We start from the raw sequence: 12,639 nt of genomic DNA, 5'->3' as shown, positions 1-12,639 counted from the left end.
CACATAGTGTCTCTGTTTACTGTCAGTTTCTGCCTCAGCTGCTTGTCCAAGAGGCTTCCTCCTTTCTACAGAAGCTGTGTCTCTGAGTGAGTGAGGAGGTAAAGGTTCTTCTTACTTAGAGGAACTGCCTGACTAGGGAGTCCAAATCTTAAATCTGTCAGGGGTTCTGTACTCTGCTGCTGCATTTATTTCTGTCTCCTTTCTTGTCACTTGAGAATTTGCTATTTCATGTCTTTGGAGGTGTTGAGAATCTATTCTCTAGGATCATACACCATCACAGGCCTTCCTGGCAATATCAAAGGAGAAGGAATGGGGAGCCGGAGACAGACTTCTTAGGTTTGCAAGATAGAGATACTTAGCCAGTTTTATAGATCTGCTATTTCTCCTGTTTCAACAGGTTTGATTTTGTTTTTTTCCTTCCCCAAAGTGGCTTCAGAGTTTCTCGCTGGAGACCAAAACATCAGAACTCGTTATCAGCAGTTGAACAGAGGGTGGTCTGGCTGTGTTCCCTAATGAGTAACTAATTTTAGCTCCAGGTTGAGTCAAATCATGATTTGAGGTCCTGTGGAGGTGTGGGTTACCAGCAGGATGGAGCAGTGTCCCATTCATCTATCCAAGCTGTCCCCATTAGGAACTTACCCTCAGGACAAATGAGCAAACTGTACCTGAAAAGGTAAAGTAAGAATTCATCTCTCCCCTCTGGGGTTATCCAATCAGAGGGGAGGTTGCTGCCCTCCCACTTCTGCATAGCTGTCATTTCCAGGCTCTGGGGTGACATGGTTCAGTGTCTTTTTTTTCTTTTTTTATACAAAGTCCTTCTCCCATACGCACCATCTAAACTACTGATCATTCTCGACGGTAATTCTCTGCACTTTACCTGTAACTTCACCTTCTTGCTCCCATTCATGGGAATGTCCACAAATGTAGACAAGTGTGAGCAAGGCTATTGTAAAGATTGTTTTGAAGCATCTAGATTTATATTTAATATCAGGCCCTGGTGACACTTCAGGCTTTATTAGGCACCAGCAGTTTGGAAGTTCACATGGTCACTGTTTGTGGTGTGCTTATGTCATGAGCTGTGGGTGAGACCAGCATAGTCACAGGTCATAGCTACTCTGCTTCCCCTTGGACAGAGCGTATGAAAATAAACTATATTGGGCCTGGAGAGGTGGCTCGGCAGTTAAAAGAACTGGCTGCTCTTCCAGAGGATCCAGGTTCAATTCCCAGCATCCTCATGGTGGCTCACAACTGTCTGTGATCACTCTTGCATAGACATCCACACAGGCAAAACACCAATACACGTGAAATAAATGATGAAATAAATGAAACTTTGCCATGACTTTGGTCATGCTTGGCTTTTGTTTCTGTTTGCCTGTGTTCAAGGCCCCAAAAAAACTGTAAACATTTTCATCATCTCTAGCCCTTCTCCTCCCTTGAGCTTTTTATCAGGCAATTTGACTCTTTCCCCCTGAAAGAGAAAAATCTCTAACCTAGCTGTTATGCATGTCTCCCCTGCCAAGTGTATAGTTAACAAGGCAACAGAGCCATTCTGCAGGGAGAGGCTCTGTGAATTCCGTGATGCTGCGTGAGTCCCTCATCTGGACGGCAGGGCATACAGAGTGCTAATTCGCAGGCCAGGTAGAGCTCACCAGCAGCAGAGATGTGCCTGGCCCCTGATTTAATGTGTTTATCTGGCATGTGGGTCCCTTGGGAGTCTGACCTCTCCTCTCAGCGGAGGTCGAAAGGGATGGCGATTTTTCTTTTTTATGGGATCATTTTCACCCAAGTCAGTTCAGGAGGACATTCTACTCTTGAGTGAATCACAGCCAACAAAGGGCACATTCTTGGTCCCAGCCTAATGTGTGACTAACGAGGGGGTTGTGGTTGACACTGTTTATTCTTTACTTCAATAAAAAACAGAGGTGAGACTTAAGCATTTTAAGAGTCCATTTTTATCCTCTTTGATGAATGGCTATTGAAAGAACCTTGGGCCTCAGGCCATGTTTCCTCACAGGTAGCTAACAGGGGGAAAGAAAAAAAAACCATACATTTTAACTCTATTCTCTGTTCTTCAGGCTTGGTAGAAAAGATTGTGTAATTAATACAATTGGGGCAGGGCCACTTTGCTTTCTGGCCTAGTTGAAGAACAGGGCACAGCTTGTTAACTGTTTCCCTCTATGGGGAATAAATTGGGTCCGTGAGATTCTTATCCAGAGCAGGGGGATTGCAACAATTATTTCTTCGGCTGTAGACAATAATAATGTAAGTCAAAACCGTTGGCTCACACGCTGTAGTTCAGTGAGAACCCGAGAGAAAAGTTAAATCTGACGGGCACATTGGCCCAAGGATGCTCAGTGGAGTCCAGGCTTTATGTTGGGTCCGTGCAGGTGAGAGGCCAGAGTGGTACTTGGTTAGCCCTGCCCTCCTGAAAAACAAAACAAAATTCCTGACCTCACTGCCCACATCAATCCAAACTGCTTTGAAATGCTGAGATTCACTTTTTCCCTTATGATATTTCCACATATGCATAACTGGGTGTTGAAACAGTGAATTTTTCTATTGTGTGAGTTAATGTTAATTGCACGCACATTTTTAACTGAGAGACGCTCTACTCGGACCTTTTATGTTGAAACACACATGTCATTTTTTCGTTATTCCCTTTGTATCCTTTGTTCATCTTTCCCCTCGCTCAGGGATGACATCATCAGGACAGATGCTTTTGTTAACGGTATTCCAGTCTTCCCTTCTTGTGTCTCACTAGATGACATGGCTAATCCAGTATGGATCACGGATCCCTTGAGTGTGACCTAAAACCTTGGAGTCCTCTTCAAGCTCACAAGATGACTCTTGTTCTTACAAGGCTTGCAGATCTTCGTAGTCTCCCTGAATTACACCAAGATGTTGTCCTTTAAAGCCCATCTCTAGGGGCTGGAGAGATAGCTCAGTGGTTATGAACACTGGCTACTCTTTCAGATGGCCTGCATTCAATTCCTGGCACCTACATGGCAGCTCACAACTGTCTGTAACTCTAGTTCTAGGGGATCTGACACCCTCACACAGACACACATTCAACTAAGACACCAATTCAGAGGAAATAAAAATAGATAAATCATTAAAAGACTCTTATCTCTACTTCACAGCTTCCAGATGAGTAATTTCTGATACTCACTTTTCACTGGAAACTTAAGCCGCACAGCCAATCAGAATTGAGCTAAAGATGACCATATCCTGATGATTGTAACCCTCTCCAACCACACTGTTAAGAATCTTCTGTAGACAAGTTGCTTACTACCCATTCCACAACTGAAGTGACCAGAAATATAAAAACTGCCCGTTCTACTTAATGAGACCCTGTCTTGGAGGTAGTGTTTGTCTGTATTTCCGTTTAATCTAAAATGCCTCCAGAAGGGGTGGGGAGACTTTCCCCTTCAGGACTTTAGAATCAGCAGTGCCCAGCCTTACTGAGGGAAGAGGCTTACACTGAGCATATCTCCTCATGGGCAGCACTTGAAGGCTTTCTGGCAGTGTGCTAGGACTCCTGCAATTATGGCTGCATTTTAAAACCATACATTATTCCCACTATCCCCAGCCCTCACTTGCAGCATTTAATTGCCTTTAGAGATGAAGGCACCAATTTGCATTCCACTCCAGTAGCCCCTCCCTGAGCTCAAAACAGAGAGACTGGAGGCTGGGGCTGTCAGACTCTCCACTGCCTTAGTCTTCTCAGAGTCCCAGGAAGTGTGTCCCCGAAGAAACAAAAGCAGACCCCCCCCCCCCAGGCACATTCCACTTCCAATATCCAGCTCAGAGTGCAGCTTTCTAAACATTTATGACTGGCCAAACACACTGCGGGTGCTGTGCTTTGAGTCATATGCATGCTTCCTGAACAGATTTCTGGTTCTCTTCAGAGATACCCCATGCTTTGCTAAATACATTTCCCCTTTTAAAGGAGCATTGTCAATCTGGGCAAACTGGGTTGCTCGTCCTCTGGGCTTGCAAGGCCTTCCCTTTTCAAAATGAATGTGCTGCGGTCTCCCAGGCTGCAGAGATCAGCTCATCAACCTCTGTCTAGGTAGAATAGCATCGTGTGTGCCCATAATCATTTAATTAGCCATACATTCTGTAGGGTGCAAAGGTCATAGCTAGAGCAGATGGCTTGTGGAGGCAGTGATTGGCCTATTGTAGGCAGAGGCCACACAGTCCGAAGGCTGCAGATGCTGGCTCTACTTTGGGGCTAGAAGCTGGGATCCAAGAGCCTTGGCCATCTGCTCTGAAGTCCCCTAAAGCAGGTGTCTCTCCACAGAAAGCATTCCTGAATTGAGGCAGCCTGTGTTGCTGATGCGTGCAGGGTACCTCAGCCAGCTGTAAAGCAATTAAGCTGGCTACAATGGCCAGTGTGACATTAAGATGTGTGGCCCTTGGGATGAGTGCAGGGATATCCTTTGTCTAACTGAAGTGTGAGGGTGAGGGCCACTTTCTGCAGCAGCCATTTGGGGACCAAGCAACCTCTGACCTCTTCTGTGTCTGCCCGGTTAAAAAAGGAATCACAGGGTCACCTTTGCCAGATGTACCATCCAGGGGCCTCTGTGGAGTGGAAGGTCCCAGGGGAGACCCCCCACTCCACATTGACTCCCAGTTGATTCCTCCATCACAGTTAACGTACCACACCTGTCCTTCCCTGCCCCCCATCTCAGTCTTCTTAAGGTGTAATTGGCAACAGTTTTATTAAATATAGTCACGAAGATGTTTTCTATCCGAGAATATTTTGTTAGATGTATGCAGTATGAACTGAGTTAACCAAGCCAGTTCATTTGCTAATCTCTTCCAGGTCATCCCTGATGCTGACATTAGACTGTGCTGTCTTTTTCTGCCCTCACCCTGCCTTGAACATCCGAGTAGCAGAGAGAATAACTAATCTCTATTTAGTTAAGAGCAGGGACCTCCCAGGGAGCACTTAGTCCTTGGTACTGACCCGTGTTTTCTGGTATGAAGCATGCCTTCACAGTTGCTATAACTTACCACAAGGAAACTGAGGCATGCAGAAGTTAAGGAACTTGACCGTGATGCTCATGCCACCAAAAGGCAGTGAACCTCAGGGGTCCAATTTTGGAGTTCCTGGCCAACTCATTATTCTGGAAGAAGCAATAGCCATAGTTGGAAGTCTCTAAGACACACTCACACCTCCACGTTCCACTCACGGGGCAGTGCTTGTTCCCACTTTGTAGGGAAATAACTTCCTGAGCAGCAGCAGGACTGAACAGAGAACTGTCTCTGCTCACCTTTTATTCTCTCTGTGGCTTTGCCTCCCGTATCCCGAGTGACCGAGATGTACAGAAAGATGCTCACATGTGACATCAGCCCCTTCGAGAGGTGTTCATGCGTACCCACCCACTCAGAGGGCCCCTGGGTTCATGGGGATCAATAGCAGTCGTTTCTGGTGAATTCAGCATCCTGACAGCATCCCAGCCTCTGCTTCCCTGTGCCTGTCTGTCAGAGACCTTCCTGATTACCCAGTCCAGGGCTCTGGATGAGCCTGTGTCTAGAGGCCACCAGCCAGCTCTCGCTTCTGCCAGGTTACCATCAGCAATTAAAGGACCCTGGTCCACAATGATGCATCCTTTTATTGGTGCTGTTTCAGTAGCTGAATGACCTAATCCCCAACCTCCTAGACTGCCCCTCCCCCATTTTTAATTGGACTCACTGGCTCCAGGCAGCAAGAATGAAAATAAATGAAGTGTGAATGAATTGAATCTTCCCTTACCCATCCCACCCCCTCTAAAATTGCAATTTAATAACAAACACCCAGCTTTTATGTGCCTCTCTTCCTCTTAAAGGGACAGACCCTTCCTTTAGACTATAGAGAGGCAGAACTCCTGCTAGGTTAGGGTGAGGAACTCCAGTCCCCAGCAGAGATGATCTTGGAATGAGATGGAGCAGTTGGGCTGAGCTTGTTGCTTTCCCCAGGATGACCTCCATGAGAGTTACCAAAATTCACAGAAGAGCACTGGGGAGACTGTCACCCCAGAGTTCAGCCCAGCTTGTTATCCCTCACTCTGCCCACCCATTATTTTGAGGTTATAAGAAACCATTCCTGCTAAGTGATGACCCGGGGTCAAAAAGCCACGGCTGTTTTAGGTTCCTGTTTAATTATCTACTAGTGTGTATTGTACATAATAACGGGTGTCATTCAGACATTTGCATACACATATTCACTGCTTTTATTATATTCATCACCAATCCCCTTTCTATTCCCAACTAACCCCCCTCTTCTACTTAATTCAGGTTGTTTTTAGGAGTTAGGGGAGAATGGACAGCTGACCAGTGGCTGGCTATACCACTGAAGAAAATGTCTTCCCCACCTGAAATAACCATTAACTTCCCTGAGTAAAGTCTCAGGGAAGGATGGGGTCTTATGAGCCCCTCCCCCCTTTATGACAGAATATTGTTGGTCTCAAGGCGAGTCTTGTGTGACCGATTTTGTGAGAATGATCAGCGGTGTGGTGAGCGTGCCCAGTGTTGTGCTCTTAGGGACTGCTCTTTGGGATGGTTTGGTCCCCAGAGCAGGTCTTAACTGAGGGCCTCTGCTCATCCCAGGCTCTGCTGAGCTCAGGGGGTATCAGTAGCATTTGCCTGCCTAAGCAACATTGGCTCCCCTCTAGGCCTGCACCCACCACAGTCTGAAGCAGAAGGCAACTTACCAAAGGGAGAGACTTCCGAGACACTGCTGTGTCCACTCATCCTGTAAAAGATCATTTATAACAGTGGAGGGAACAAACGTTCTCTTATAGACCCTCAACTAAAACGTGTCTTATTTTTAATTATGCGTTTCCTTCCGGTCTTTGTCTGGCTGTATAAATATTTGTTCCCAGGGACAATCACAGCGCAGATCACAGTTCTGTTATGCTCTTTCATTTAACGTTTATTAAAATGATTTTTTGTGGTCCTACATGGTTTTTAAATGACTTTTAATGACTACACTGTGTTGTATCATTGTGCTTTATGCCCCATCGTTTAATATTGGTTTTAAATATGTTACTATTGTAAACACGCCACAGCATACATAATTGTGCACGTCTCTCTCTGTTTTTCTTTTATTCCGTCATCCCTCTTCCCCGCCTCCTCTCTCTTCTTTTAATTGCCTTTAGATAGCAAATAAAATTATTGAATGGGGAAGTAAATTTTTTATTTTGATATAAAGCCATTTTCATTATAATAATATGAACATTGCTGCCAGTCACACAGCACAGGCCTGCTTCAGACTATATTCTTGGAGGGAGCTATAACTTAAATACTTAGATAATTCAGTAACAACGGCTCAGCAAAGAAGATTATGAGCCCTCGGTTTTAGTTCCTGTGACCTTGTGTGGCATTGAATGTGGTGCTGTGGTGAGCTGCCATCTGTGTGGTATGCATCCCTGTTGGAGCTCAGTGGTTAGGGAACTGTTGTTACAGAGAACCACCCCCCACCCCCGCTGTCTACTCAGTTCCCAGCATCCCTGTCGGGCTGCTCACCACGGCCTAGAACTCTGACTCCAGGAGATCTGACACCTTCTTCAGACCTAATATCTTTATATTTAACACTGATACACATGAACATATAATTTTGAAAAATCCCCTTTTAAAAAAAGGTACAGATACTGGCAGAGACGTACTCCAAATGAATGGCTCATTTTTGAATACAGAAGTGAAAAGAATTCCACAAGTACAAGTGCCATGTGTTTTACACACGTGCAGTACAAAAATAACAAGACTTAGTGTGTATGTGCCTGGCACGGTGCTAAACACTTTGCTATTCCCTAAGTAAACTCATACTACGTTATTCCCATTTTACAGATAAACTAAGGTCAAGTTAACCCCATCAGTAAGTGGGGACTCAGTAACAGGCAACCTAGCTCCAAATCTGTGCAGTGGCTTCTTGCTGGACCATCAGTTAAGGGTGAGAGATGGAGAAGGAAGTGAGTGATCTTGGGCAGTGATGGACAAGTGAAGGCTGTGGTACCCTGAGAACAATGTGAGGATGTGAGAGCGAGAATCTTTGTGCTTCAAAGGCTTTGCTCACTGTTTTAACAAGCATGGGGAAGTATATGAGCAAATGTGAGAAGCCACGAATACCCTGCCACCTTAGGAATTGTTGCTGAAGACTTTTTGAAGTAAGTTTTGTTTTGTTCCAAGGTGTTCTGTCCCTGCTGAGGCTCTTTATGGTTTGAGCCCAATGGGAACATTTTTTTCCCCTTATTCCATCAGAGTCTATGGTTTAAAAAGTCAAGAATAACTTGTCTTTAATAGTTTCATTTGGACCAGTGGTTCTGCGGTCATAAACTCCATTCAATATGTTATAGGTAGGATTTGGTGGATTTAAATTTTAGGGTACTGAGATGCTCTATAATGAATTTGCATAATTTCAGATGCCCAAGTAGGGTGAGCATTTGACTCAGTCTGTTGGTAGCCAGGATGCTCTCATCAGTGGGCCTCTATGGATTTAAAGTCATATATATAATAGTTTAATTCTGATCAGACAGAGTAATCAATGGAGGTCTATTGACTGCCAATCGCTTCTGCTTCACCAGGCCACACACATCTTGAAACTTAGAGCACCATCTTTATCTGGAAATGCAGGACAATTAAATGATGAAATTATAACCCCAAAGAAACACGGAGAAATCACCTGGGCCCTGGTGGGTCAGTCCCAGCCATACATGACCTTCGGCTGTCTCTAGTTCAGCATAGTCTGTTTGGGGATTTTACTTGGACATCTTAAGGGTCCCTATGGACTAAGGAGCATGAATCTTAGTAAACACTGTCTCTCGTGGAGGAGAAGATGGCTTCTATGAATGTGATGGATAATATTGTCAACTTGATGGAATTTAGATTCACTTGGAGGCAAGGCTCTGGGCATGTGTCCTGGTTTAAATATGTTTGGCCCAAGGAGTGGCACTGTTTGGAGGTGTGGCCTTGTCAGAGGAAGTGTGCCACCATTGGCATGGGCTTCAAGACCCTCATTCTAGCTGCCTGGAAGTCAGTCTTCCACTAGCAGTCTTCAGATGAAGATGGAGAACTCTCAGCTCCTCCTGCACCATGCCTGCCTGGATGCTGCCATGTTCCTGCTTTGACGATAATGAACTGAACCTCTGAACCTGTAAGCCAGCCCCAATTAAATGTTGTCCTTGTAAGAGTTGCTTTCATCACGGTGTCTGTTCACAGCAGTAAACCCTAACTAGGACAGCATGCCAGTGAGGGATTATCTAATCAGGTTAAGTAAAGTGAGGAGAGCCATGTAAACTGTGGGCAGTTCCAACCCATGAACTAGAGACCTAGACTGAGCAAAAAGGTCACCAGCGTGGCTGGGAGGAAGTATCCATTGCTTCCTGACTGGGGACACAGTGTGCCCAGTTGTCTCCTGCTGTGTCTTCCTGCTGTGCTCATGTCAGAGTCTCAGAAATCAACTGGAATAGTACTGTTCAACCAGCCCAGCAAGTGGGCTGGCTATTTGGTATAAGGCAATTTTATTCATAAATCACACACACACACACACACACACACACACACACACACACACACACACACACACACTTCTTTCCCTTTTAGTATTATTTTGGGGCTGTGTACAAAGACCTGGGTTTTATGTCTGTGTCTCATGCTTTGCCTTTGCTCTTGTTTGCCCCCTCACTGTCCTCAAATAGTCCAGGCAATCCATGGTAATTATAAAGTCCAGGCTGACCCAAAACTCCTGGTCCCCTTCCTTCTGCCTCCTGGGTGCTATCTCTAGGCAAGGGCCACCACACCTGTGGATTAAAGTTGTGTGTTTAAGTGGGCCCTGTCTTCTCATCAGGACTCCCTTCACTGGTGTAGGCCCTCCATAGGAGACAGGAGCAACAGGCAGCTTGCTTGAGAGGACCAAATCATTTGCAGGAGAACCAAAGCTACGTGTTATAACTGGTCCAAGGAAGATTGATACGGAATTGGCCAGTGGAGCAAGGGCTGAATTTGTTCCTGCCTACTGATGAGGGGGGGTTACCAGTACAAAAGCACATGCTCTGGTCTCGGAGAAGCCTCACTCAGAACTGACCACGCCTAGGGATCTAGTCAAATAAATTCCATTATGGTCAGTATAACTTATACCAGCACGGTGTGTTGAATTCAGCTTTCTGGTCTAAGTGCAGACTGCATCTGTATTTGCTCCCATCGACAGGTGCACCCAACCCGTTCTTGCTTCGGTAATTATTAAGGATTCCTGTTCTCTTTGCTGTTCACAATTCATATGACCCTCGGGACTCAGTTTATCCATCGCTGCTGTTAGGACATCACCCTTCATCTTCCTAGTCTGACGTTGTGTCCTCAGTCACCATTCTGTCTGTCCCCGTGTCTTCATTAGCATGTGGGCTTTATTGAGATGATAATATAATTACATTTCTCCCTTCCCCTTTCTTGATCCAAGTCCTTCCTTATACTGCTCCTTGCTCTCTTTCAGATTTGTGGCCCTCTTTTCATTAATTATTGGCACATACATATCTTAATGTATATACCCAGATATTATAAAGACTGAGAGGTTTACTTAGGAATATCTATGTATGTGTTACTTGTGTGTGTGTTTTCAGGGCTGAGCATTTGGTATTGAGTAGTCTCTTGTGTGCTCTTCCCTAGAGAAGACAATCTCCGCTCTCAACTTTCCCTAGATGCCTGTAATTCTTTGTGTAGGGTTGAGGCATGTCCATTAGTGTTCTCTGAGTTCAGCTCCTGCTTAAGTGGTCATGTTGGTGAAATTTCATGTGTGTAGCTTCTGACTTTACTAGAAGACACAGTCTCACAGGAAATTCCCTGATCCTCTAGTCCTTACACTCTTTCTGCCCCTTCTTCCATATATGTACTTTGTATGACAAGAAATAAGTGTGTTATGCTTTTGTGTGTGTTCCCAAGATCTAACATGAAGGTGATCACTCAGCACACACCCACTGAAGAACAAATTTATAAATTTGGATGCACATTTGCTTGTTGGTGAACTCTGCATTTTCCTTTTAGGCTGGTTTAATGGGTTGTAATAGGTTCTGTTGTTGAATAAGTGACGTTAAGAATGATAAGACAAATCCCTAGTGTCATGGAAAGACAACACTTTGTGCTGGTGAAGTTGGCAAAAACCAGTCTATTTCAAGAAGTTTCAACCTCTTGCTTTGTGGTCTGGTTAACCTAAAAGAGCCGGTACTGACACAAAGGCTAAAGTCATGTGACTAACCCACATGGTGACTTGAGTCTGAGAGCAATCTGGTCTTGAGGCTGGGTTCAAATGTGTACTAATTGTCTGTTGTCTTCTCTAGCACTGGAAGACACAACGCAGTGAGGAGTATGAAGCAGAAGGTAAGAGAAAGCAGTGGACTTGGGGGACTGCTGCGGGGTTGGGGAGGACTGCTGTGAGGTTGGGGAGGACTGCTGTGGGGTTGGGGAGGACTGCTGTGGGGTTGGGGAGGACTGATGTGGGGTTGGGGAGTACTGCTGTGGAGTTGGGGAGGACTGCTGTAAGGTTGGGGGGACTGCTGTGGGGTTGGGGAGGACTGCTATGAGGTTGGGGGACTGCTGTGGGGTTGGGGTGGACTGCTATGGGGTTGGGAGGACTGCTGTAGGGTTGGGGAGGACTGCTGTGAGGTTGGGGGGACTGCTGTGGGGTTGGGGAGGACTGCTGTGTGGTTGGGGGGACTGCTGTAGGGTTGGGGAGGACTGCTGTGAGGTTGGGGGGACTGCTGTGGGGTTGGGGAGGACTGCTGTGAGGTTGGGAGGACTGCTGTGGGGTTGGGGAGGAGTGCTGAGGAGGGGACGCCCTGGCTGCTATGGCTAAGGCAGTCTGCACTCGCTTTTCTCCCCTCACTACAAGGAAGCTATGTGCTAACAGGACCAACAGCAACAGAAAAAAAATCATTTCCAAGTGACACTTCACACTCTTCAAACCCTGGCTATGAACACTGTAGGAAAGACGGCAGCTAATATGTACCAGTCCCTTTATAGAGGACTACTGTAGTGCAGACTGTCTAAGGGATTTGTGAACATCCTCAGCATTTAAGTGTCCAGTATCTATAGACTACTAAGCCAAACACAGTTGTGTGGCCACCAGATGGCACTGTGGTTCAGCTCACTTTCCTGCCTAACCCCAGATGAAGTGTGGGTTAGTATAATTAAAACAATGTGTTCTCTGGCTTTCCAGCCTGGACTAATACTGCAGTAATGGGTTTAAATTCTGTGGATAAACATCAGGAATGACACTGAGTATTTCTTACAGTCTTCCATGGTTCTCCCAGGTAATAAAATCATGCCCATAATTATCCCACATCTAAGCTATGACTTCACAGGCTCAAGTTTACATTGCCAGTTGAGAAGCAGGATGGTTAATACAGGATGGTTAATACGGAATGGTTAATACGGAATGGTTAATACGGGATGGTTAATACGGGATGGTTAATACGGGATGGGTAATACGGGATGGTTAATACGGGATGGTTAATACGGGATGGTTAATACGGGATGGTTAATACGGGATGGTTAATACATGGCTATTTAGCCATGGTGTTTCAATAAGTAGTTTGACCCTGTCTTTAAACAGAACTTAGCATACATCACAGGTGCTAACAGATGTGCAGCTTGCAACCTTTTCTTTCA

At 45.5% G+C, this 12,639-nt stretch overlaps 1 protein-coding gene across 4 annotated transcripts in view; it reads left to right on the top strand.

Annotated features, from left to right (window-relative positions):
- The window catches only part of NIN (ninein), a 94,552-nt gene that overhangs the window by 34,980 nt on the left and 46,933 nt on the right, over positions 1 to 12,639 (top strand). For all 4 annotated transcript variants that reach the window (XM_080938384.1, XM_080938383.1, XM_080938386.1 and 1 more), the window contains exon 6: positions 11,310 to 11,349. In XM_080938384.1, coding sequence (XP_080794510.1) covers positions 11,310 to 11,349 — 40 coding nt within the window. The remainder of the gene's footprint in view (positions 1 to 11,309; positions 11,350 to 12,639) is intronic.

This window comes from Micromys minutus (assembly GCF_963924665.1).
Source record: "Micromys minutus genome assembly, chromosome: 1".
NCBI classification, from domain to species: domain Eukaryota; kingdom Metazoa; phylum Chordata; class Mammalia; order Rodentia; family Muridae; genus Micromys; species Micromys minutus.
This window is presented reverse-complemented; position numbering and strand designations above follow the sequence as displayed.